A 27,007-nucleotide genomic window follows, 5' to 3' on the forward strand; every position below is an offset into this window, starting at 1 on the left:
AACTTGTACTTTGATTTTCAGGTCAAGGTCAGGTCATCACAGGTCACGAAAATATTATATCATGCGTCGGTCACGTGACACATGTCCAACGTCCATTTAGGCCAAAGATTTCGAATTTGATGTCGTCTGTGTCATTCGAGGTCATTTTGAGTCGAATTTAGCTTAGGTCAGGTCACTTTCAGGTCAAAAAAGGTCAAATTTTGAAGTTATAATTTTTCAACAGAAAAGGTGTCTATTGGATGCAGTTTGAGCTCCGGAACACGATGGTGCTATTTATATTGGCGTACGATGCCAAATACGTGCTGAAAAATTGATTTGAAAAATTAATAATTGTGAATTTTTTGCAATAATGCGTATAACTTGGCCATTTTTGAAGATATTTAGGTAATACTTGCTAGAGTTAGTCATAATAACGCGTTCTATCACATATATTCCGGTTTTTTCGAAAAGTCAAAAACTTTTTTGAAAAAATGTAAAAATGTAAATTTTGAATTTTATTAAATGAAATTTTCGAAATTTTCTAAATTTCGAAAATCCGAGATAGCAGTTTGATAGCGCAGTCTATTCTGAGTCCTCTCATGCAAAGAAATTGGATCTAGCTTAAAAACTGAGCCCTTGGGAGCGATTGCCGTGGTTCGATGTTTTGCGTCGAAATCGGCCGAACATGACGTCACTCTGACGTCATTTCCGGCCGACCTATGGTAGCTACGAAGTTCAAATTTTGACACAAGGTGTCAAATTGATGCAGCCGAAGGTACTGAAAGTTTGGCGTCGATACGTCAAGCGGTTTGGAAGTTATTGCAGAAAAACGGGAGGGGGGCTATGAAGCCCCCCCTCCCAAGTGGGGCGCGGGTTAACCTTCTGCGATATGAATGGTGCCATTTTTGTCTCGATCATCTCGATGCATTGGCTTCGAGTCACCTTGTCACCTTATGGGTCAATTGGGGTCGCCGCACTATTCACATTGACTCATGGCAACGCTTTACTCATACCGGCAAACCATCGGTGAAAGCGAGTGCAATAAAATCACGAGTTTATTAATATACTGACGATAGGATAACATGATATAATACAAACAGACTGACGCCGTGTGGCGGCCCACACGGGACGCCGGGACCCGAGGAGCGCGTCCGGTAACAGCGGCGCGCTCACGTGGGACTGTGCTGCTCGCGGCGGCAAACAGAAGGGGCAGAGTGCAGCAGGCGAGTGGCCCGTCCGGCCGGCGCGGCGGGCGAACGGGGCAGTCTCGGGAGCGATAGAGGCGGCTCCTCTCACGCCCTCGTGCCGTCTCGTCGGCAGCGAGACGGTCGAGGCGGCGCGGCAGGACGGTGAGTATGTAGGGGAGACCGACAGGCGGAGGCGCTGGACAGGCGGCAGCGCGGCTGAGTGGCGCCCACAGTCGGGCGGCAGATATTCGTTGAAGTAATACATGAGCATCGATACACAGCTGGCGTGACGCGGCGGAGGCGGGGAGCTGGAAGGGGCGGCGGCGGTCACACGGACTGGCGCCACGAGCTCCCGAACCCAGTACCGCCGCACGGGGTCGGCAGCGGCCACACTCTATTCACCGTCCGACCGCAACACACCGCTCAGCGCGGCCGCCGCGCAGTCACGTTGAAAGATTGCACATTCTCCGTCAGGGCCCGGTCGCGGCGTCCGTACTAGTCCTGGGCCGCCGGCAACTCGTTGCAACAAACACTAGCGCTGTAGAGTTCCCACCGCTCTCACGTCCGTTCAACATAACAACACAGACCCGGGCGGCGTCCGGACAGAGAGCGCCACCAGTCCGGGCCGCAGCGCGTCAGGACACTCCCGTAACGGATCCCTCTGACACGGCAACAAAGCGGAGCTCACCACCCGCCGTAGAAAACACGATTCACCCGAGGTTGGACACACCAAAACGACCCCGCAGCACCGGCGGCGCACAGGAAAACGAGCACAAAAATCGGCGGCAGCGGCCGCGCGCGGCGACTCCCAAACTAAATATCACATACACCCGGGACGAGCGGTGGCACCCGACGGCACCGGCACGGCGGCGACCGGACAGCCATCAAAGGAATGGGTTGTGCGGGTTGGCGGGCGAGCCGGCCAGGCCGCCGTTGGACTGTGGGCAGACAGAGGGGCGGGCGGAGGGCAGTCAGCGCCGGCGGCCGGCGGACAGAGACCACCGGGGCGCGGTAAGAGCCGCCGCCCGAGTCCGGGGGAACCACACCGCAGATCAGCGTATGTCGGACAACACACAGGGCACCCGGCTGGGCCGGGGGAGAGTGAATGGCTGACATCTCATAATAAATACAGCCTCAGGCCTGCACCCCTGAAGGTTTTTAGCAGTCTGTGGTGTTTTGTCCGTCACTGATTCTGCGGTGTGGTTCCTCTTCATGATCGGACCCCGGGCAGCGTGCGCTACCGCACAATCGTGCAAAATCAGAACAAAGTATTCAATATAAAAGCAAAGTGGAAACTTTAAAACTCAAAACGAAGTGAAGTTAAGCAAGCAGCTAACAGATATAAGATATATCATGATAGAATTGCTCCGAAACAATGTAACTTATATGCAAAGAAGCAAACATAGTAACAGCGAACATTTCAATCACCCAACAAATAAATAAATAAATCATATAAAAACACCAAACAATTACAATTCCGCATTCCCACAACATAGAAACTTACCGACGATGCTTGCATCCCTCGTTTCAAAATGTGAACTACCAAAGACACATGCAAACAGCTGCACTAAAAATAAAATCCCCAAAGCAGACCATTCTTTTGATTCATGCCGGTAGTCACACAATGCAGATTTTCTCTCCCAGGACATAGGATACAAACGCGTCCTTTGTCAGCTCCCAGATCCAGATGGGATTCAGCAAGGATGGGATGCCACAGTATGGTGCCGGGACTGCGAGCCTTTGACGAACATTCGCGTATCACCAACCACGAATTGGGCCTCGGCCCTGGCTGTAAAGTCGCCAAGTTTCCACAAACGCGTTCGCAACCGCGCCCGGCAGTGAATTTCGTCAATTTGAAGGAAAGGGGCATTGGAAAATTGACATATCATCAGCCCTCCCCGATCAGAACGACGTGGCAGAACTCTCGAAGTGAGGATGGTTGACCGGTGTGGCTGACGATAGTGGGAAGTCGACTGTCGGCCCTGCAGTACCCATCATGAGGGGTCACGGCACCGCGGAGGCGTTTACTACAACAGGGCAGCCACAGCAGCCCGTGGCTGCACTGGCTTCTAGTTGGCACGCGCCGGGCAGAAGTCCCCAGCGGCCACACGACAGACCCGACCGCCCACACGGCAGTCTCTGGGGCGCACACAGCGGGCCCCGAACGCCACAAGGCAGAGTCAGTCCCGGGGCACACAGCGGGGCCCCGCCCGCACACACCACCACCCACACCGGGCCGCCTACCGCAGCACCGTCCCACCTCACACACACTACAAACGAGTCTGTCTATCCGCGGCGCCCCCTGCCCGGCTAGTACCAGCGCCTCACCATGAAGGGGTTGTGTGGCGGAGCGCCCCAGCCGGAGGCCGGCTGTCCGGGCACTGGCCAGCCGCCGGCGGTCGACAGGAACCCGGCGGAGCTGGTGGGCACTCCGCCGTACCCCGAGAGGCCGCCCATATCTGCCGACAGCGGGCGAGTCGAGTCAGGCGCACGGCGAACGGGACAGGCGGGTGTTATGGGGCGTATAGGCAGGAGTGGAAGAAAATACGGAGGGACGTCAGCACTGATGTCCTTGCTTGCTCTTCCGTCAGAAGTTTAACTTAATTCAAAAAATTAGTTAAGAGAGTAATAGGGAGTTCGATGCCACAATGACCTTTAATTGTGAAATGGTAAAACAGCCACTTCCTGAAGTGGCTGTTTAAACAGGCACCTTTCGGATTTTCTGATCATAAAAGTTATGCATACATCAGGCAAATTAATGTAGAAACAATAAATATGACATACGTAGTCATCACCAGCAGGCTCAAAAATTTGTAGATCAACAAATTTTGGAGCAGAGCAGCTTTCGTAAGCTTCACACATCTACTTTCTAGACGTGCTGACCTTAAATTGATCATCGCATGCAAACCAACTAACAAACATTGAGAAAATCAACGGGAAAAATGCAGGCCCGATCACAACACACGGACATTAACAAGATAAAGAGGAAAACGAACAATGGTCATCCCAATAAAATAAAAATACTACTCTCAATCGTCTGAAGTAAAACGCATGCAGTTCGTAATGGTTATGGTGCACTTTGTTCAAATTGATAAGACAAATGGACAAACAGGAGGTTGGTATGTAGTAATAAAACAGCAATTTGGGCGACATAACATGCGTGGAATCAATGCAGATTAAAACGACAAACCAAGCAGCGAATAATAGACGCTTGGTAACAGTACGGCAACGAAACAAACTCAGCTCTGAAAAGCAGACTCCGTGACCAAGTCAGCCGCAGAGCTAGGGTCACACATCACACAACCAAGAAGTAATGGGTGGATGGATGCAGGCAGCGGACACCACAAACAGAGCTTCCATACAGCGCCGGCAGGACAGCACCGCCTGCCCCTCGGACGGCGGTGTGCGGTCCGGCCGGCCGGCTGACCTGGACTGGCGGTCGGAGCGGGCACGTGGCCCGCCGGCACCGGGTACGGCCCCGGCGCCGGCACGCCGCCGTACTGCGGGCGGTAGCCGCCGTAGCCGCCCGACGGGACGGGCCCGGCCGCCGACGTGAACGGGCCGAACACCGTCTGCTGCTGCTGCTGGTGGTGGTGCTGGGGCTGCTGCTGCTGCTGATGGTGGTGGTGGTAATGCTGCGGCTGCTGATGATGGTAATGCTGCTGCGGCTGCTGCGGCTGCTGCTGCCAGGATGCGCCTAGCGAGCACCGTGGCGCCACCGCACAGGGTCAACGGCACGGTCGGACACTCGAGGGAGCCACAGTCACACAGTCAGCCACCAGGGAACGGCTCACAGACACGGTCAGTCACACAGCCATCCACCAGGGCAGGAGTGTCACAGGGGCGCCAGGCCAACATGGGAGGAGTCAAATAGCCAGCCACCAGGGTAGGAGTGTCACAACTCACAGGGCAGTCACCGTAGGGAGTCGCAGTCACAGTCAGCCACCAGGGCACGGCTCACAAGGCAGCCACGTCACTATTTGAGGTTCAGCGGCAGCCATTAGAGCGTCCACTGTTATGAGAGCTCTTAGACGACGGATAACAAAGATCAAAGGCAGACTGAGCTGCAGAAGTCAGAGCAGCTCCAGCGGTCCCATTTGAAACTGGGGCGGCCCCGCTGCTGCTGCGGCCACCGTCAGGACATTAATAGAAACACATCTGTTCCTAAAATCGTGACCGGCACAAACAGGCCTGTTCAGAAACCATGCGCTGCTCGTCGAAATGAAATTCAGTTAGGTACTTCTGTTCGCCAATGAGCTGTTTGTTCCAGATGCACACATTCCTCTGATAATGGACATGAGGATGGTTGCTAGGCAACGAAGCTGTAAACATCTTGCGGCGTATTCTCAGTATCAATATATTTATGCTAGAATATTTAAAAGATATTGGTGACAGTGATTAGAACACAGAAGCTCTGAGTTTATGATTGTTATTATTTTTCTACTGATTGACTTGCAAACTACTTATAAGAGTCAGTATGGAATATTAACAAGCCGAGGCAATCGTGGCGCATTTGCAGTAACTTTACATTTGGAGAGAAATTACAAAAAGAAGATAAGTTTGTAGTTACCTACTGTTATATCTTGAAGTTTCAATCAAAGCCAAGTCGTGCCTTAACGGTAAGTGGAAATCACAAGGGGTATGGCAGGTGCTCGGAGTAAACATCCAAACTTCAGCACCTCGGATCCCACTCCATTAACGGATAGTGATGACTATGAGGGGCTCAGGGAAGGAAAATGGGTGAACAGTCAAAACAAAAGCAAAAGTAGGAAACACATGAAGAAGTCAGTGTGTGGCAGTGGACAATGTGAAAAGAGATCTAGTGATGTGGAAGATGACATGATAATGTGTGATGTTTGTGAAAAATGGCATCATCCTTCGTGCCAAGGGATCTCAGCCCAAGCATTTCAGGCTATAGGGAAGTTTGATCTCTTTTGGCCATGCTTATCATGCAAAGAAAACATAAAGGAAATGAAGCAGATGGAGAAAAGGTTGGAAGAAAAAATCAAAGAAACAGAAAGAAACATTCTGCAAGCCATTGAAGCTCAGTCAACAGCAAAAAAGCTGGAGAGCCGTATAGAAGAGAAAATCATGACAATGGAGAAAGAAGTGATGAAGAAGATGTCCCAGCAGTATGCAACGGTAGAGACAGTGTTAGGACAACAAGAAGAGGTAGTCAAGGAAGCAAAGAAAACATACTCTGAGATAGCAAAAAGTGGCATAGGTCTACAGAAAAATGAAGATAACATCCTAGTCAAAGTGGGAGGGAAGATCAGTGAGGTGATGACAGAAAGGGAAGAAGTGGAGAAAAGAAAGCTCAATATAATAATTCATGGACTATCAGAGCCAGAAGATGAATCACAAGCCAAAGACAAAGAAGCATTTGAAACACTATGCACAAAAAAACTCCAACTGAAAGGTATCAGGTATCAGACCACAACAAGATTGGGACAAAGAACTCAGGCAAGGGAGACACTGACAGGGAGACCATGGATACGACCAATGAAGGTGGAACTAAGCGACATGATCTCCAAGACCAAGATATTGAAGGCATTATACAAACTGAAAATAGAACAAAGTACAGTGTACATAACCACTGACAAAACCCCAAAGCAAAGAGAAGAAGAAAAAGAACTGAAAGAAAAAATTGCGAAGTACAATGCTGAGCACCCTGCTGACCCTAAAGAGGCATTCATTCGGAGAGGACAAATGGCTTTCCGGGACAGGGTCACGAGGAAGTGACAGCAGGAACCGAAGAAGGTAAAGGTTTGTGAGGAAAAGAAAACACATCAGTTGAGCAAAAGTCATCATGAAAAAGAAGTTTTTGGGTCGATAAAAATAATGCTCTTAAACATACAAGGGCTTACAAAGCCAAAAATGCTTGAAATAGAGAACATCATGGCTAACATCAAGGAGCCTGTCATCATGTGCCTGACAGAGACCCAGCAAAAGCAAGATAAAATACAGATAGCTAGAGGACTGAAAAAGTTTCAAAAATGAGGGACAAACAAGATAAAAGAGGAGGAGGCCTCATGGTAATCTATAGAGACAATGATGACATTGAAGTGACGATGACAAATACCAAAGAATATGACATAATGGAAGTGCAAATAGAAATAGGTAAAATGGGCTTTTCTATTATACTAGTGTACTTCTCTGTTGAAAAAGTTGAGGAAGATAAGAAAAGAAACATGAGATTCAGACAGGAAATTGAAAGCATTATTACCACCAATTGCAATGACAACAAATCTCAGATTATTATGGGAGATTTTAATGGACACATAGGATTCTTAGGACCTCAACAGAAAAACAATAATGGAGAGAGAGTCCTTGAGTTGATGGAGACACACATGCTTCAAATGTTAAATGGAGATATGAAATGTGAAGGAGAAGTTACATGGAGTAGGGGTGAACAAAGAAGTGTCATTGATTATGTTTTGGTGAACGAAACAATGTACAGAGTTTTCCAGAATATGAAGATTGATGAAAATAAGGAAGTATTTGATCTTTCAGACCACAACCTCATAGAGGCAAGCTTCAAGATAGAAACGGGAAAAGGGAAAAGATATTCCGCGAAATGTGGAGAAGTGACTTACTATTCCTGCAAAGATGATAACTTGCAAGTGTTTATAGAAGAATTAGAAAAGGCTTTAGAAGAAAAAGATGTGACAACCATGCAAGATTATAACAAAACGATGTTAGAGGTTAGGGATCGAACGCTCAAAATGGTGTATAGAAGAAGAATGAAAAAAGAAGAAGGGGAATGTTCAATGGAACCCCCATGGATAACAACAGAGATAAAGGAGGAAGTAAAGAAAAGGAAATCATTAAACAGGCAGAAGAGAAATGCAGAATCTGAAACCATGAGAAGCTACTTTGAAAATGAATATAAGAAGCAAAAGAAAAGGGTACAGGCTCTAGTCAAGGAGGCAGTTCATTTGTATGAATGTAAAATAGTAGCAGACATCAAGAAGGATAAACATAACAGCAAGGCAATATGGAAGCATATTGATAAACTTAGGTACAGGGAGACGAAAAGAGTGGGGGCTGACATATTTGATGACAATGGTTTTAAACTCAACGATGAAGATGCAAAAGAGCAGCTATCTAAATACTGGAAAAGTATTTACCAACAGCACGAAAATAACATAGAAGAGAGGTGGAATGAAGAAATAAAAAGACAATATAAAGAATATCTGGAAGAAAACAGCCATTGGGAAGAGGACAATGTACAGGAACAGCTGAGAGAACATTTGGATATGGTCTCACAGCCACCCCAACATGAAATAAGAGCAATGGAATGTAACCTTTTTGAAATTGCAGAATTAAAACAGACTCTTGGTAGATTGAAGACAGGAACAGCAGCTGGTCCAGATGAACTTAAGCCAGAAATGTATAAAGTGATCCTCAAAAGTGAGCGAAGTCTGATAATTCTGAACAAATGCATGAATATTAGCTTAGAAAGCAGAAACATCCCACAAGAATGGAAAACATCAAGGACGAGAATGTTACCTAAGAAAAAGAAGCCATTGGCTAAAGATCTCAGACCCATAGCTCTGACAAATATATCATACAAAATATTTATGAGCATGATTAAGGACAAGATAGAAAAACATTTGAGAGTAAATGATGAGATGAAGGAGACACAAGCCGGTTTCACTGCAGGAGGAAGAGTGGAGGACAACTTATTGATTGTGCAGTACTGTGTGGAGGAAAGTTTCAAAGGAAAGAAACCACTTTTTTGATATCAATTGACTATAAGAAAGCTTATGATTCGATTAGAAGAGATGTTTTAGTAGAAAATATGAAGAAGTACAAGATAGATCCATTAGTGATTGATGCCATTACAGAGATCTTCAATGGGGACAGTACAAAGGTGGAGCTGAATGAGTCAGTCACGCAGACTATCAATGTTACCAGTGGCATAAGACAAGGATGTACCGGATCAACTACACTTTTTAAGTTGGTGACATACATCATAACGACACAATTGGAGAAAAGAGGAAAAGGTTTTTCAAATGATTTATTCAACATACAAGTACTTTTCTATGCAGATTATGGATTAGTAATGGCACAAACTTTACATGATGCTGAAAATAACCTAAACGTGGTAATTGAAGTGAGCAGAAGTTGTGGACTGGAGATAAATAAAGAAAAAAGCTCTGTCATTATATGGAATATGAAGGAAAAACCTGACAGTATATTGGGAATAAAGGTGCAAGATCGTATAAAATACTTAGGAATTGAGATTGAAGACAAGAGAAACATGTTTAAAGAACAGAAGAGAAAAAAATATTGAAAAGGCTAACAAGATGGCCAATATGACTTTGCCAATCATGTACCAAAGCTGTCAAAGATTATTGATTGGAAAGACATTTTGGAAAAGTGTAGCGATCCCTGCTATATTGTATGGATCAAGCATAATCAGTTTCACAGATTCTGAGATTAAGCAACTTCAAAGAATAGAAAATAAAGTCTACAGAAGCATACTAGGTGCGCCTATGTATGCACCAAATTGCTCCTTGAGAGGAGAAATAGGGGCATCAGAAATGAAGACAAGGATAATGAAAGGAAGACTTCTGTACCTGAAGAATATTCAAATGAGGGAAAATATGCTTTTAAAAAATGTTGTAGAAGAAATGAAAAGACATGGACAGAGTAAATGGACAAAAACCAGCTTGAAGTATAAAGAGGAATATGGCATTGATCCAGAGATACCGGCTGTAACAAAAATGGATATTGAAAGAAGGGCAAAGAAATGGGACAGCAAAAAGTGGGAGGATGAAGTTAAGGAAAGAACAAGTCTTGGAATGTACAAGGAATGGAAAACAGAAATAAAAGAAGATTTGGTGTATGACAACAAACCAGCATCCATGGTTTTATTAAGAGCAAGAACAGCTACACTTCCTTTGAATGACAGAAAAAGACATACAGGACAAAGCACAGAGTGTGTCATTTGTGGATGTGAAAAAGAAGATCTAAAACATTTTTTGCTGGATTGTCCAGATGAAGGAATATCACAAGAAAGGTGCAAAACAATTTTGTTACAAAAGCCAATGCGTGAAAACCAAGAAACAATTATGGGGACTTTCCTGTTTGAGTCAGAAAACATTGAAGAAAAAAAGGACATTCTTTACAACATGTGGAAATCGAGGAGAAGAACACTGAAGGTTAAGCAAGGCAATGCAGGCTGAAGAAATGGTGTTCATCATTTTTTTTTGCTCGCATTTTATTTTATTTTTTGCCTAAAAACCGCTAAATGCACATCCCTGGCACGCACGCATTTGTTTCTGCTTAGTGCTTAGTTACCACGTGCTTAGTCGTAGTAAAAGCTTTGTGAGTGAATTTTATGCAAACAACAGGGGTGCCGATGCAAAGGCAGCACCCCACATCTACATCTACATCTACATTGACACTGCAAGCTAAATTAATACACGATCGACCCCTGTGGTTTAACGAAAACACATCACGCCATGAAGGTGAGCGTGCTTCATATTCATGTGCTTTGGTCAACATCCTCCTACACCGCGGTAGCCACGCCATGTGATCAGGCGAGGGACGATCGCCGGCAATCTGGTAAGCAGCACCTTGCCACTGGTCAGTGGTCAACAAAAGGCCGGATGTCGTCCATCGGCACGGATACTCGGTGACAAAGCAAGGTACATTGTACATAGACCTCTACAAAGTAAAGAGGTCTATGCAAGGTAATATCGTAAAATTATAGCCCTCCTCTTATTATAGTGACGTAACTTTGATCATCTGAACGAGAGCAGCGGCCGACCTTCGTGCCCCAGTCAGGGTCGACGTTAGCTTTCCGGGGGAAACGACACGGTTACGCTCGGTTGTTGCAGTCCAGGTGCACCAGTAACGATGCTAACGGACTAGTATCGTGGTACTGGTGCCACGTATCACGAACATCATATCTGAGCTCCAGTATCCCCTGAGTGACACCATCGTCTCACGAACAAACCAGATTCCACAGCATTACGGCAACACAAGGGACTCATAAACTTCATTACCGTACATCACACAGTTCGACCGGACGCCAGCGGCCCCTCTTCCCTCTCTCCCCGCCGCTCTCACCGGGGCTGAAGCCGTTGGCCGCGTGGTGGGTGAACTGGCCGGCCGGGAAGCTGTGCTGCTGCGGACTCTGGCCGTACGGACTGGCTCCGTTGGAGGCCGGTGCCGGCTGGTGGGGGCTGCCGAACGCCGCCCAGCCACCGCCGCTCGCCGGCTCGTGACCTGGCGGGGAGTGGACCAGTGTCAGCGCAGCTCCAGTTCGGTCAGACCAGACCGCACCGGTCGGCGCCGGACTCCGACCCGTCCCCCGGGACAGGGAGGGGCGGGGCGGGGCGGGGCGCCGGCCGAGCTTGTTAGCGCTCGGCCCGCCCGCTCAGCTGTTGATGGCAGGTGTTTGGCGCGCCCGCCGCCGCCCGCTCCGGTTACATGGCGCGAAATGTGAGACCGGGGCGGGGGAGGGGGGGGGGGCAGGGAACCCGTGATCGGCACGGCTGTGGAGAGGAAGGTCCTTGGAAAGGAAGACGGCTGCTGGACCGTCGCACGGCGAGGAGACAGTACGGTGTGGACCGCAGACAGACTCACACACTGCGGAAACGGAACGCGTGGACGGAACTCGTCAGGAGGAAACGGAGCATCCAGAGCCGTGGATTTGTCAATGAATGGTGAGGTCTGCGAGTATCCCTGATACTGACGCAGCAGAAATGGTAAATGAATGAACGTTTGTTATGCGTAAGGGTCGAGCATGACGAATGGAAAACATCACGCGGGTCATGGGCGTATTGGTATAATGTTTGTTGAACAGACAAACGTTTGTTGTTGGACTCAGGAACACAGGAAATAATGTTATGAAAATGCAAAATAATGACACACCAACGTCACATAGGTACTGCAAGAAGTACCCGGCTGCCGGTCACAGCACACCTAACGTTTTATGACTCTCAGCACCCTCCCCTCCTCACCCCCGGACCCCGTGCTCACTCACCCCTGGCGGCGCCGGCCGTCCAGTCGATCTTGGGTTCCACCTCGGACTTGAGCACCTCGTCGAGCTCCTTGAGCGCCGCGTACCGGTCGGCGGCCGACGAGGAGGTTGGAGCCGCGGCCGGGGCGGCGCTGGACGTGGCCAGAGGTACCGCCGACAGCGCCGCCGCCGGCGAGCCGAAGTTGGCAAACGAGCCGGGCGCCGTGCTGGTGGCTGGCCGCGCACCTGGGGGTGGGGGTGTTAGAAGAGAGTGAGTGACTCACGGCGGAAAGCTGCGTTAAAGGTCAGCTGGTAACTAGTAGTTAGTGAGCACTGAGCAAAGAGGGACATGGACTAGTAATTATTCAACAGCACATTCGGGATTATAGCCGGGACTTTGCTGTTGCGAAATAGGAATCCATCCGGCACAGCTGAACAATAAGGAAAACAATGGTCAATACAAAACACCTCATGCGATCGCATGACACATCGCGTCCAACTAGTCACAACACGGATCGCATTGAAAGGCTATGACTGTCAGTGTTGCTCATCCGTGCTGTCCGTTTTCACGGCGGTCCGCACGCCACCGACTGGTGAGCGGTGATTCGCCGGTCTGCGCCGGAGCGCAACAAACCGGTCTCAGTAGGGGGAACCCCGTGACGTTCCCCGGCGTCCGACCGCCCGCCGCGCAGACCGCACGTGCCCGGCGGGGGGGTCTGCCGCAGCGTGCCGGCCCACCATCGCACACCGGACAGACACCGGCCGCGGCAGGACAGCCGCGGCGGGACAGGGGACAGAGGACAAGACAGGAGAAAGGGACGTGACTGCAGAGTGCAGAGTACAGGGTGGTTGATCCATGCAACGCAAATAAACTTCTGAAATCATAAACGGGCGCAAAACTCAAATGTGAACGTATTTTCGCAAACGTGTCTGGAATGCGGCGAGAAGTTCACTATTTTATATAACTCTGGTTATTGAACGGAAAGTTATTGACCTGTTTATCCGGTGTTCTCGTCACAGCGGACGCAGACGGATCACGCATTAGAGACGGCGGCGCATTACCGCAGAGGCGGAGGTCTGGGGTTAATCCCCCCCCCCACACACACACACCGACACTGTCTGACGGATGTACCCGGCGGGGCAGAAACCTCTGCCTCTGTCTGCCCGTCTGCTACCCACAGCCGTGCGGCGTGATCCATAGACTCACCGCAGCGCCCTAACCGGGTAGGATAACCAACAGACCGAAACACACCCACGCGTCTCCTGCACGACGGAGCGCGACGCACGTATCACAACACGGCGCAAACCTAGGCAATCATCGCCGCACGTAGCGCCGGGCTGATCGATTTGCTGCGGCCCGAAATGGAACTGTAACCAGAGTCCGTTTGGACACAAACAGGCGTCTGCTTATATGGGACAGCCAAACGTCCGTGCTTTAATTGACAGCCGTTGATGACAGTCTGTCGCCTGGTAATTTGTATGGGCCAAACATTTGTGTATAAGCAGCCCGGATTATTGGTGATTAAAGGTTGACCAGTGTACGAACACATCACCACCTTACACAGTCGTACTCAGTAGTGGCACCACATTCAACGAGGAAGTCGCATAATCACTGACAACAGCGGTCATGTCTGTCTAATTGCATAGAAATCCCAAATCTATGTGACGACACACGTCATATGATATTGATACAGAACACGTGGGGATGGTGGTGGATACCACGTGGTTTCCGCACAGTACCAGTCAGTGCCAGTCAGCTGCGGGAGCCGGCGGGAATGACTCGACAGGACCGCGCCCGGCCGGGAGACAGAGGAAATCCGGCGGAGCGCCACACGCCCAGACAGGACGCGGCCCGGTGTATCGGCTCACGGCATCTGCACAGAGCGGCACCGCCGGCCGGCCAGTAACGGGCGCGGAGGTCACGTCTCCGGCGCGGCGACACCCAGCCGGCACACCGGGGTCACCGTAACCAGTCACCGAGAAACACGGAACCGGCGGAGCCAGCGGAACGGAATGCACGCGCCGCCCGGCAGGAAATGGTACAGCCCTCTGCAAACTGCGTGGTAGGTATTCTTTTTTCGACTAAAATGAGAATAATGCGCATACTATGCTATCGGTCATTCGCAAATCGTAACAGGAAGACTCGCGAGACTCCGCACCTTAGATTGGCATCATCACCGTATTCATTTTCCTTCTAGTTCGACAACAAAATCCAAAAGTTTATATTTGCCCCTAAAACAAACTTTTGCATTTTGTTGCCACACAAGGCGTATACTTCGTTTAGTGATACACCTAATCGAAGGAGTGGAGCATGGCGCATCTATTTGCAGTGAGTTCTGACTGACTGATAGCATAGCCTCTGAGTTATTACCGGTTTTGTCGAAAAAAGAATACCTACCACGCAGTCTGCTGAGGGCTGTACAACAGTGTAGGATGTCAAACATGATAATCGAGAACCGCATGAATTGTTTCCCGATGTAAAACATCCCGCAGGGCTCTAACATCTCCGTCGTAAGTTAGATGGTATCTAACGTCGTACGTTAGATGGTTTTTGCATTAGATGATATCTAACGTACGACCAGCAGGTGCCTGAGGTAAGCAGTTCTAATAGCCGGCATATCGCTCCAATCTGACCTCCGCACCCTGACCGCCCCCCCCGCACCTACCTGGCTGCGGAGCCGCCGCATTCAGCGCGTCAAAGTTGGCAAAGTTGGCGAAGTTGGCCGTCTGCGCTGTGGCGGCGGAGGCGGCGGCGCGCCCGGTAGGGGAGAAGGGGTCGCCCTGCGCGGCAGACGCGGCCGGGCTCAGGTCGGCCAGCAGGTCAATGTTTTTCCGCTCGGCCGGCCGACTGGTGGTGGTGATCGTCCCACTGCTCGTCGACTGCGGGCGATAGATTGATAGGTTAGATGTCGGACAAAGACGAACAGAGTCAGTCAGTCCCTACACCACTGTGTGCGTGACTTGTATATGTAGGGGGGGGGGGGGGGGGGGGGTAAGCCGGCCCGACATGGAAGTGACGTACGTGCTCACAGGGAAAACACGGACCGGCTGAGGTCAGCCGGGAGCAATGAGGAATGCGTTATGTAACCAACCGAGTCTTCAAACCACTGCGCTTGGACCGGACCGCCTCACACACAGAAGTTGGCGTATTATTTCCTAGGCTGGTAAAGGCTACGAAGAAGTGAGTATCCGAAAGCTACCAGTACTTTTTTGCATTTCACACCTTCCTGCTTCCACTATCACTACAAATAAATGACACCAATATTGTTACAGACCGCCAGCCCCAAGCCCCGTCAGTCCCTTACGTTCTGTCCGAGCACGATCGGTTTGACGTGTGCCCCCGCCAGTTTGGAGAGCGGTTTGATGGCGGGCGGTGGCTCGACGGCGGCCGGTGGCGACGGCTGGCTGCTGCCGCCCCCGCCGCCGCCCGACGGCTTGTCCTTAAACGCCACGCTCGGCTCCACGTAGTACCTGCGGCACGCGGCGGACGTACAGTGTGAGAGAGCCGTCCCTCCGTGATGACGTCACATTCGGTGACGTCACCGTGTTGCGGCCTCTGACGGCGCAGATGGCGGTGAAGTGGACCCACTGCGTAATAGGGTACACACTCAGCGAGATAACATTCCCGGAGGAATGTTGTTTATTTACGGTGCGACAGAGTTCTTGCTAACGAGAAAGAGTCGCAGAAAAAGTACTACGCCGGCCTTTCACTTACCGCTTCTTCTCGTATTTGAGTTCCATGAAGTCCTTTATTTGCGAGTCGTCTTTCATGTCGATTGTCGGATGTCGACTTGAATCGAACGAGCCTAGCCATACCGCTTTACACCACTGGAAACGTTCAGAGACGCGGACACGGCCAACGTTAGAACGGTGACGGTGACTCACTGTTCTCGGAAAGGGAGCATGTGAGATGACATAAAAACGCACAGTATACAATATAGAAAGCTAGTGACGTAGGTAAGGATACAGTTACACATCAGGTAATAATATACAATTGGGCAAAAGAAACAGCGCAGCAAGCATGTACATATTGTTCTATTTAATTTGACCTCCCTCCTAAATTGTTTACCGCTCCGCCTAACCCATCACCCAAAACAATGAGGTCAAGTGTACCCCTCCCTCCCCCCAAGACGGCCCACAGACGCCACCACAGCAGCTGTTACCCCCCCCCCCCCCCCGCCACACGTGTGGGCGTTACACCTCCCCTCCCAGGACGGTCCACCGTCCGTCTGTGGCGGCACGGGCACGGCTCAGCGGCCGACCTTGCCATCAGTTCTGCTCAATCTGCCGGCGGCGGCGGCGGGCGGTTCGACCTTCGGCCGGGCGGGGGCGGGGGCGGCGGCGGGGGCGGCGGAGGCTCACCTCGTTGCCTCGCTGTTTGATGAACTCGATCTCCTCGGCTGAGAAACTGGCCATCGAGATGGATTTGACGCGATGTGGCGGGGTCAGACCGCGGCTGTCGGCACGGCCCAACACCGATCGGTCAGGACCGTGGCACGGGAGACGGTACGAGCAAACATGTCATAACATGAGCATCAGTTATCATCCTCCCCATAAAAACGAACACATACAGAAATCTGAATGTTGTCACCATGTGGACCACATGGGCGAACGTGGACGACAAAAACGTAGACAACAAAGCGGAGTTCCACCTGCTGCCGCAGATGAAGACGAGACAGATATGAAGACAGAGACAGACAGCCACGTCACACGGCACAGCAGACAGAGACAGCCGCGTCACACGGCACAGGAGACAGAGACAGCCGCGTCACACGGCAGAGCAGACAGAGACAGCCGCGTCACACGGCACAGGAGACAGAGACAGCCGCGTCACACGGCAGAGCAGACAGAGACAGCCGCGTCACACGGCACAGCAGACAGAGACAGAGACAGCCGCGTCACACGGCACAGCAGACAGAGACAGCCGCGTTACACGTTACACCAGAGCGGCGCGCCGGTGCCGGCCTCCCCGGAGTCGCGGTGTCCCGAGCAATGTTTACCGTGCCACCAGGATCGGACACCAATCAGTGACGGCGACCGATCGGTCGGCGGCCGGTCCCGAGCACACGTACTCACTCAGTGTGGTTCTATGGTAGTGGGACCCCCGTCCCCAACCAGGGGGATATACCCTAGGGGGATATAAGATGATGCAGCTTGCAAGGGAAGAAGTGAATCTTATAAACTCGACAATTTAACCTTCCAGGCGGTGGGGGGGGGGGGCATTTTTTTGTCCCCCTTTAGTTTTTTCGATATATCTCGGGAACCGCTGCGCCGATCGTCACCAAACTTTCAGTACCCTCCCGGGAGTAGCTAGCGCACATGGTGACTAAAAATTTTTCCAAAGGCTATAATAGGTCGGCCGCTAATGACGTCAGAGTGACGTCATTTTTGCCATTTTCGACCCAAAAAAGGTTTCGCGGGAAGAGCTCTCAGGCCTACAGCTTTAGAGATACAGAAAAAATGTTCAAGACATAGAAGGTGTGAAATCAAGAAGGCTACAAAACTGCTATTTCGGTTTTTCGAATTTTTTGGATTTTGACCCCCAAAAATCAAAAAATATATTTTTTGAATATAATAGCCGAAAATCCAAGAAGTTTTTTGAATTTCGAAAAAAAAACGGAATATATGTGATAGTCCCTACCGCCTTCTATCTACATACCAAATTTGAGATCAATACCTCTTTTTTTGGCCAAGTTATAGCGAAAAAACTGTTCAAAATTGATGACGTCAAATTTTCAAACTCAATTTTTAGCAATTCTAGACCTCGTAGCGCAAAACAAAGACCACCATTAGACTCCCCGTGACGAGCTGCATCGAATCGATACCCATTTTATGCAAAAATATCAACTTTGAAATTTGACCTTTTTTGACCTGACCTTGACCTGACCTCCACCAGAAAGTGACCTAAACTGTACCTGATGGTCTTATAACCAATACCATTGAGTTGGAAATGAAAAACTGGCCATAAAACATGCATCGCACAACCTTAGTAAAGTTGGGTTCATGTGGTGACCCTTGGTGACCTTTGGTGACCTGACCTGTGACCTGACCTGGTATGACCAGTGACCTCTAATAGCAACATATGTACTAGACAACTGACGCCTTATCGCTGATTTTCGACAAAATGCGTTTTACTCGGTGTTATAGCGATTTCCCTAGAAGCCCCGTGAACGGTGAAACATTTTATCTTTGACCTGACCTGTGACGTCATCGGTGACCCCGAGGTCAATGAAATTTGGTTTCCTTCAACAAATTTGACAGGGCTATCGAACGCCGTTTGAATTTTCCGGATCCGTCCAGTAGTTTCGGAGATACGAGGGGGGGGGGGCAAAAAAATGCCCCCCCCCCACCGCGCGGAAGGTGGCTGGGAGGCCCACCGCCTGCCGGGTTAATTAATCTTCTCGGTAGGATGCACCGCACGTCCCCTAAGGTATGTTGGGGAGGAGAAAATATTTCGACCAATGCGATGTCGGAGTCGAATCAAACAGGTTGGAAGCCACTGTTACGCAGGAACTGGATCAATCAAGTGGCATGTAGCTGACAACCCACGATAACGCAGTGATTCACAGAACGGTACGCTGGCTATGCGACAGGTGACTAAGACTCGGAAATGCTCAGATCGTGGTCACATAATCAGGTACCGGTTCCGGTTGTAAAATGATGCTTTGTAAGCAATCTTTTTGCAAAAAAAAAACAGTAAGACACTAATAAAAACCGCTTATACCTAGCCCGTGCTGTATCCATAGCATAAACACCGTAACCCTCTCCCACCGCAGATCCCGTGCGTCACTCAGTTTTAACCTCAGCCTGCCGTAAAAGAAGGTACCCCTCCCCCTCCCGACACAGCCCCGTAGATCACTCACAGTCTGCCCGAGCACGATGTGCAGACGAACGAGCCGATGGTCATGTTGACGTAGGTGGGGCCGCGCTGTCCGCAGTCGAGGCACTGTTTGTTGGGCGCCAGCGCCGCCTGCTCGCGCAGCAGCTGCAGGTTCTTCTCCTCCTGCTTCCGTCGCGACGACATGGCTCACGGGAGGGGTGGGAGGGGAGTGGGGAGAGGGACGGAGCTGAGGGCAGGGAGGGGACCGCCGGGAGGGAGGAGGGGAGCGGCAGCTGGGGGTGGGGTGGGTGGGAGGAGATGTCTGTGAGGATGTGATGGTCCGTTCACTCAGTGGAGAGGCTGTGGGAGCGTCCAAGGGGCGTGGTTAGGACGGCCCGGGGGGCGGTGCGAGGGGTCAGAGGGTCCGCCGGAGCCTGGCACCGACTGGAGCCGTCGGCTGAGCACGTGGACTGCGGCTGCACCGAGCGGCGGCACGACACGCGGCCTGGAACGGACGGATGACGTCACGTCACACACGGCACCTACGTCACACACGGCCTGGAACTGACAGATGACGTCACATCAGAAGCTACGTCACACACGGCCTGGAACCGACAGATGACGTCACGCACGGCGCTACATCACACACGCCCGCGCCTGGAACGAACAGACACCACACACGGCGCGGAAAATCGCATCGTCTCGCGGTGCGTTTATATCGGAAGTACAAGATTGAAGATACTAGAGATACCAGAAGAGTGTTAACCCTCGCCGGCACAGGCCATTTTGAGTCCTTCGACGGCACAAGGGGGGGGGGTGGTACGACCCCCCCTCGCGTTTGGCCCCTGATCGAGCTAGAGCTTCGCGGAAAAAACGAGCGTGTTGCCCGTCACGAGACGAAGCCGATGATACCCAATTTTAAGGTCCTAGGTCATCGGGTGACCTTCCAGGTCAGGTCAATGACCCGAAAACCGGGAAAATCGGGACCTGTTAGAAAGTCTACAAGTGTGGCTGCTATGTGGTTTTCCGGGGTGCTGATCACGAATATCGTGTTAGTTTTGATCAGAGATGATGTCTTTAAGCATTTAGACCAGGTCGGGTCAGGTCAGGTCAGGTCAACCGGTAGGGGTTGTGACGGGTATTCGTAATACGTGTCAACCGCCTCGGACAGCTTCGTAACATGTTATGAAGGCACCAAAACTACTTCGTAAATGTTCAAATGGTTGCTAAATTCGAATTCAGCTCCAAAAACTAGCCTAGAAACATGTAAAACTCGAAAAAGTGAACCGAGGTCACCCGAGGTCACCAAAGGTCAATGACCTGACCTGACCTTCAGGTGACCTTGACACCCACCCTAATGCATGGGAGCAACATCAAATCACATGTTTGAACGTTTGAAACCACGAAAAGCTTACAAACGCGCGGCTAATGCGAGCCGACATGCGCCGAGCCGCGATTTCGGCCAAACATGGTCACAGAAAAGAGGTCACAGGTCAAAGGTCATTGGGGTCAGGGTCATGAAATTTTCAGGGTAGGTGTAAAATTGATCAATGCGAGGGTACTGAAAGTTTCGTCGCGATCGGCCGCTTTTTACGCGAGTTATTCGCGAAAAACCTTAGGGGGGGTTGCATCAACCCCCCCCCCTGTGCCGGCGAGGGTTAACCCTCGCCCATGTAGGGGGGGGGGGTTGGTGCAACCCCCCCCCTGAGGTTTTTCGGGAATAGTGCAAAAACGGCGGCGCGCAGCGCCGCCAAATTTTGGGTACCTTATGGGGCAAACCTTGCGCATCTTTTGATAAAAAAAATTTGACCGGGTCATGTCAGGTCACGGAGTTATGACGTCACAAAGGGAACAGCCTCCGGCCGGATTTTCACAAACTGAGTGCCAACGCCCGAGGTTTCCTGCCGGTGGTACGGACATCGGTTGATGGATCGTGATGAAACTTCCCATGCATGTTGGGGCAAGTATTGGCTATCATATGGTATAAGAAACTTGACCGGGTCAGGTCAGGTCACGGAGCTATGACGTCACAAGAGGAACAGCGTCCGGTACTATTTTTGAAAAGCGCCCGAACCACTATTTTGCTAATTCTTGTCACCTCAATGGGAATATGCAGCAATATTAGCTTCTATAGGGAGCAAATGGACCTTCCAAATCCAAAAATACAATCAGATTTCAAAAATTTAAATTTTGATTTTTCGAATTTCTGCCGCCGACTGTGACCTTGCCAACTTCCGGCGCTCCCAACGCGCCATTTTTAGAGCTAGGGAAACGAAATACATACCAAACGATAGAGAATTGATCAAGGAACACGATAGTGAAGGTTTCAAGTCGATATCTCCCACCGTTTTGCCGCAATCGCCGCGGAAAGTTGAAAAAAGTCTATTTTTCGGAAAATTTGACCTTTGACCGGTCAAAAGTAGGTCAAATGTTGACCTAGGACCAAAAAATATACCACCAATCGCGAGATCTCGGCGAGAGCAATCCGTTGGTCTTTTCCGCTAAGCTCTACGACGCTCCGTTTTCAAACGCCAAGGGGGGGGGGGGTCGCACCAACCCCCCCCCCTGCATGGGCGAAGGTGGCAGATCGCCGTTTACGGGCGAGGGTTAAGGTGTTCACGTCGTACTGCCCTACTCGGTATTTCCTACTGCTTCCCAAACCAAGAAAATTAGCACTCGCGTGATGCCAGCTCCTCAATGGTTGTCAGTGGGTAACTCCTGAGGGCCGTTCAGTACGTCACTGGTTCTCATTCTCCTCACTCCATCCCTCTCCTCACCTCTCCCACACCCTGAGCCCACAATGGACTGTGATTGGTCAGCCGTTTTAGCAGCAGCACTCATCAGCTGCGGCAGAACGTCATGAACATTGAACAGCCCTCGGTGCCATACGATGTTTGCGCTTCGGTCGGGCAAACCTAAGGAATCCGTCCGTCTAGCATATTTAGCTTATACATGACACAATTGTGCCAAGTAAATCACTAACACAGCGAAGCACGCCGCTCGGTGAAGCTGCATGCACGTTGACGGCAGCGCAGCCAGGGGACGCAGTAAACAATGCTACGGAAAAGCCGCCAGAGGTTCCCGGGAAGAGCCTGGGACGGGCGATTCCATGAATCCATCCAGGCGCACAAACCCCGAGGGGCGTGAACATAAACCCCTGATCCGAACAAAAAGTCACTTCGTATGCTCACAAAACATGCTAACTGTCCTTATCAGTCACCCAGCTAACACCGAACAGCGTGAGACGCTGTTGCTATGGCACAGTGACAAATGCCAAGAGATTATACAAAATACATGGTACACGAGCTTTGACTTTTTGAAACTTCCTGTGTCCAGCCTCGTGGGGAAATCATACCTCCTGACTGATATAGCGTGACAATCGTATTATGCCTTTTGTAATGTGTTCAAGCTATATGGTCTAACCACTCCATAGTTGAAGTAAGCACTTGCTAGGTCCAATCGACTCCAAAAGAGCCCAAAGACAGAAAAGGAGAGAAAGAGAGAGGTAAGAGAGAGAGAGAGAGAGAGAGAGAGAGAGAGAGAGAGAGAGAGAGAGAGAGAGAGAGAGAGAGAGAAATAGAAAGAAAGAGAGGGGGAGAGAGAGCGAAAGAGCGTGCGAGCGAAAGAGCGTGCGAGCGTGCGAGCGAGAGCTAGAGAAAGAGAAAGAGAAAGAGAAAGAGAAAGAGAAAGAGAAAGAGAAAGAGAAAGAGAGACAGACAGAGAGAGACAGAGAGAGACAGAGAGAGAGACAGAGAGGGACAGAGAGAGAGACAGAGAGAGAGAGAGAAAGAGAAAGAGAAAGAGAAAGAGAAAGAGAGAGAGAGAGAGAGAGAGAGAGAGAGAGAGAGAGAGAGAGAGAGAGAGAGAGAGAGAGAGAGAGAGAGAGAGAGAGAGACAGAGACAGAGACAGAGACAGAGACAGAGACAGAGACAGAGACAGAGACAGAGACAGAGACAGAGACAGAGACAGAGACAGAGACAGAGACAGAGACAGAGACAGAGACAGAGACAGAGACAGAGACAGAGACAGAGACAGAGACAGAGACAGAGACAGAGACAGAGACAGAGACAGAGACAGAGACAGAGACAGAGACAGAGACAGAGACAGAGACAGAGACAGAGACAGAGACAGAGACAGAGACAGAGACAGAGACAGAGACAGAGACAGAGACAGAGACAGAGACAGAGACAGAGACAGAGACAGAGAGAGAGAGAGAGAGAGAGAGAGAGAGAGAGAGAGAGAGAGAGAGAGAGAGAGAGAGAGAGAGAGAGAGAGAGAGAGAGAGAGAGAGAGAGAGAGAGAGAGAGAGAGAGAGAGAGAGAGAGAGAGAGAGAGAGAGAGAGAAGAGAGAGAGAAAGTTTGAAGTAAGAGGTAATGTTTGAAATATCTTAAAAGTGATTTAATTTTACTCCATGAACCATTAGCTGGCCTTAAATGAAGAACCTGTATAATGTAGAACAGCTAGAGACAAATCATAATTAAAATTGTACAACTATCCAGCATCTAAGTGTAAAACATGCATTGTTTAACAGCAAATCATATCATTACCATAGGATATACCTCTGGATATACATAATTCACCTTCCATAATATTTGTTCAAATAGCAGGTAAACCTGGGCAATGGGCATGATCAATTATCAAACACCAGTATCATCTAATGATATCCAGTGGGTGGCACCACAGGAACCAATCAGCTGTGTCAGTCAGCAATGTCTGACTCTGTGTCAACCTGCATCCAAATTCCTAGGTGAACCATTAATGAGGACAATGATGCTGTACAGAACCAGACTGGAGCACAAAGAAAAAGCAGTGGCTGTCAACCTTCAAGGGCGATTCCATTGTTGTTTATTCATTTTAAGGTACCATCACAGCACAAATGTTAAACAGGCCTTGAAGGTAGGTGGTAGTGACTGCCACCTACAGTGATGGAACGGTGAGTGCAGCCTCAAGCACCAGCTCAAACAACATTTGTACAAGGCCCTGTTTAAGTGTCTGCAGCCCCTGTGGCTCCCCTTGGTAAAAAGGTGGGCTTAGCTGGCACTTGGCAGCCAATCAGGCAAGGGCAGCTTTCTTGGTGCTTTCCTCCTTTTGAACCCTTTAAAAACTGAAGAAATTCACAAAGCAAGGACATGAATAGAAGGAACACATCCTTTTTAGGTTGAAAAGTGAAACCACACATTGATACATACTTTTACACAAAGCATTTATAAGTTAGGTACACCCAACCACATGCTGAGTCAGGTATGGCTATGTTGCGCTGGGTAAAGTTCAGTCAGGTTGGGTGAGGTTTTGATATTTCTGCTTGTCGTGTAGATACCTGATTTTTAAAAGCATTAAATGATTGTGAAAAAATTCTGGATTGATATAAGGTTTGTGACAACATGGTGTGGTTTTTATTCAATGATTTTGCGCCTAGGGTGCAAAAGGAGGACCATAATTAGACTCTGCCTCCTCCCACAGGAACCGAGATGGCCACAGAGCACTTGAACAGGGCCCAGTCAGAGGGCTGTTCACAAGCACCATAAACTGCTGAGTGCAGTCCATGCGGTGTGTGCAGCAGGCATGGGGGTAGGAAATGGGTAGACGGTATGACATCTCACGGCTGTGTGTTCATGCTGTGGCTGGTCCCTGGGCCTGGTCCCGACCATCCACAGAGGCTGCTGTGTGCGGTGACGGAAGGATGACATAGAGAGGCAGTGGGACAAGTTTAGAGCCTGCGTGCCGTCCTATCACACACGGGGCCCGTGAACATCAGTCATCAACAGCCCTCAGGCTTACCAGCATTGTCAGCGAAATGAAGTGATATACATTTGAGTCTGCAGTAAGAGCCATCAACCACCAAACCATCCACAGAGGCTGCTGTGTGCGGTGACGAAAGGATGACATAGAGAGGCAGTGGGACAAGTTTAGAGCCTGCGTGCCGTCCTATCACACACAGGGCCCGTGAACATCAGTCATCAACAGCCCTCAGGCTTACCAGCATTGTCAGCGAAATGAAGTGATATACATTTGAGTCTGCAGTAAGAGCCATCAACCACCAAACCATCCACAGAGGCTGCTGTGTGCGGTGACGAAAGGATGACATAGAGAGGCAGTGGGACAAGTTTAGAGCCTGCGTGCCGTCCTATCACACACGGGGCCCGTGAACATCAGTCATCAACAGCCCTCAGGCTTACCAGCATTGTCAGCGAAATGAAGTGATATACATTTGAGTCTGCAGTAAGAGCCATCAACCACCAAACCATCCACAGAGGCTGCTGTGTGCGGTGACGAAAGGATGACATAGAGAGGCAGTGGGACAAGTTTAGAGCCTGTGTGCCGTCCTATCACACACAGGGCCCGTGAACATCAGTCATCAACAGCCCTCAGGCTTACCAGCATTGTCAGCGAAATGAAGTGATATACATTTGAGTCTGCAGTAAGAGCCATCAACCACCAAACCATCCACAGAGGCTGCTGTGTGCGGTGACGAAAGGATGACATAGAGAGGCAGTGGGACAAGTTTAGAGCCTGCGTGCCGTCCTATCACACACAGGGCCCGTGAACATCAGTCATCAACAGCCCTCAGGCTTACCAGCATTGTCAGCGAAATGAAGTGATATACATTTGAGTCTGCAGTAAGAGCCATCAACCACCAAACCATCCACAGAGGCTGCTGTGTGCGGTGACGAAAGGATGACATAGAGAGGCAGTGGGACAAGTTTAGAGCCTGCGTGCCGTCCTATCACACACGGGGCCCGTGAACATCAGTCATCAACAGCCCTCAGGCTTACCAGCATTGTCAGCGAAATGAAGTGATATACATTTGAGTCTGCAGTAAGAGCCATCAACCACCAAACCATCCACAGAGGCTGCTGTGTGCGGTGACGAAAGGATGACATAGAGAGGCAGTGGGACAAGTTTAGAGCCTGCGTGCCGTCCTATCACACACGGGGCCCGTGAACATCAGTCATCAACAGCCCTCAGGCTTACCAGCATTGTCAGCGAAATGAAGTGATATACATTTGAGTCTGCAGTAAGAGCCATCAACCACCAAACCATCCACAGAGGCTGCTGTGTGCGGTGACGAAAGGATGACATAGAGAGGCAGTGGGACAAGTTTAGAGCCTGCGTGCCGTCCTATCACACACAGGGCCCGTGAACATCAGTCATCAACAGCCCTCAGGCTTACCAGCATTGTCAGCGAAATGAAGTGATATACATTTGAGTCTGCAGTAAGAGCCATCAACCACCAAACCATCCACAGAGGCTGCTGTGTGCGGTGACGAAAGGATGACATAGAGAGGCAGTGGGACAAGTTTAGAGCCTGCGTGCCGTCCTATCACACACAGGGCCCGTGAACATCAGTCATCAACAGCCCTCAGGCTTACCAGCATTGTCAGCGAAATGAAGTGATATACATTTGAGTCTGCAGTAAGAGCCATCATGATCAACCACCAAAACTCACAGCAATGCTAAAAAAGGACAATAATTAATCCATACCTTGACCTTGTTTTTGCGCTTGCCGTCTTCTCACTTGACAGGCTTGACAGCGGTGAAGGCTGAAAAATGCCAGTGGAAAATGACTGGAAAATGGAACTACAGGAACACCACAGAAAATTTTCCCTTTCAAGGGAAACAGCAAAGCTCAATAAAATCTACCCAGAATTTCCAAAAATGCGAACGTCAAACCGACGAAACCCAACCCTCCTCCGCGCATCCGTCGTTTGGTTTTTCTCCCCGTCTCGAAACTCCATCATTTCATGACGATGCAATGATGTAAATTAAAAGTTTCTGATATCTATCGTCGTTCTCGTGACGTAGTATACCATTTGTTTACAGAGGTTCCGGTTGAAAGACACCTTTGAGTCTTTATGTGTATTCCTTTGAGGAGCATGCAAATCAAGTGCTACTTTGAAATATTGAAAGGTGAGATTTAATGATAATTGATCAATAACTAACATACTTTTCCCCAAAGATGAAATTGAATGCTTTGATAATTTTGTTTTATGACGTCATTAAAACCATATTTTTTATTGAAAACACTATCTTCCCTCTGAGA

The 27,007-nt window shown here is 49.8% G+C and overlaps 1 protein-coding gene across 2 annotated transcripts; it reads right to left on the minus strand.

Moving 5' to 3' along the window:
- Nucleotides 1-1,021: 1,021 nt before the first annotated feature.
- On the minus strand, nucleotides 1,022-26,751 carry LOC122386288 (arf-GAP domain and FG repeat-containing protein 1-like). Of its 2 annotated transcripts, XM_043375346.1 has the most exons (11): nucleotides 26,449-26,751; nucleotides 19,008-19,469; nucleotides 16,507-16,600; nucleotides 15,860-15,972; nucleotides 15,450-15,615; nucleotides 14,811-15,024; nucleotides 12,169-12,390; nucleotides 11,250-11,408; nucleotides 4,594-4,863; nucleotides 3,495-3,625; nucleotides 1,022-2,104 (listed from the first exon to the last, which is right to left on the minus strand). In XM_043375346.1, the coding sequence occupies exons 2-11, from the start codon at nucleotides 19,166-19,168 to the stop codon at nucleotides 2,051-2,053; spliced, it is 1,584 nt and encodes a 527-aa protein (XP_043231281.1). In that variant the 5' UTR covers nucleotides 19,169-19,469; nucleotides 26,449-26,751; the 3' UTR covers nucleotides 1,022-2,050. The 2 variants fall into 2 exon arrangements, with proteins under 2 accessions (XP_043231281.1, XP_043231282.1); XM_043375347.1 differs by lacking the exon at nucleotides 4,594-4,863 and having other exon boundaries at nucleotides 26,449-26,734.
- Nucleotides 26,752-27,007: the final 256 nt, after the last annotated feature.

Source organism: Amphibalanus amphitrite, unplaced genomic scaffold (assembly GCF_019059575.1).
Source record: "Amphibalanus amphitrite isolate SeventyFive unplaced genomic scaffold, NRLGWU_Aamphi_draft 000245F_arrow, whole genome shotgun sequence".
Classification (NCBI taxonomy): domain Eukaryota; kingdom Metazoa; phylum Arthropoda; class Thecostraca; order Balanomorpha; family Balanidae; genus Amphibalanus; species Amphibalanus amphitrite.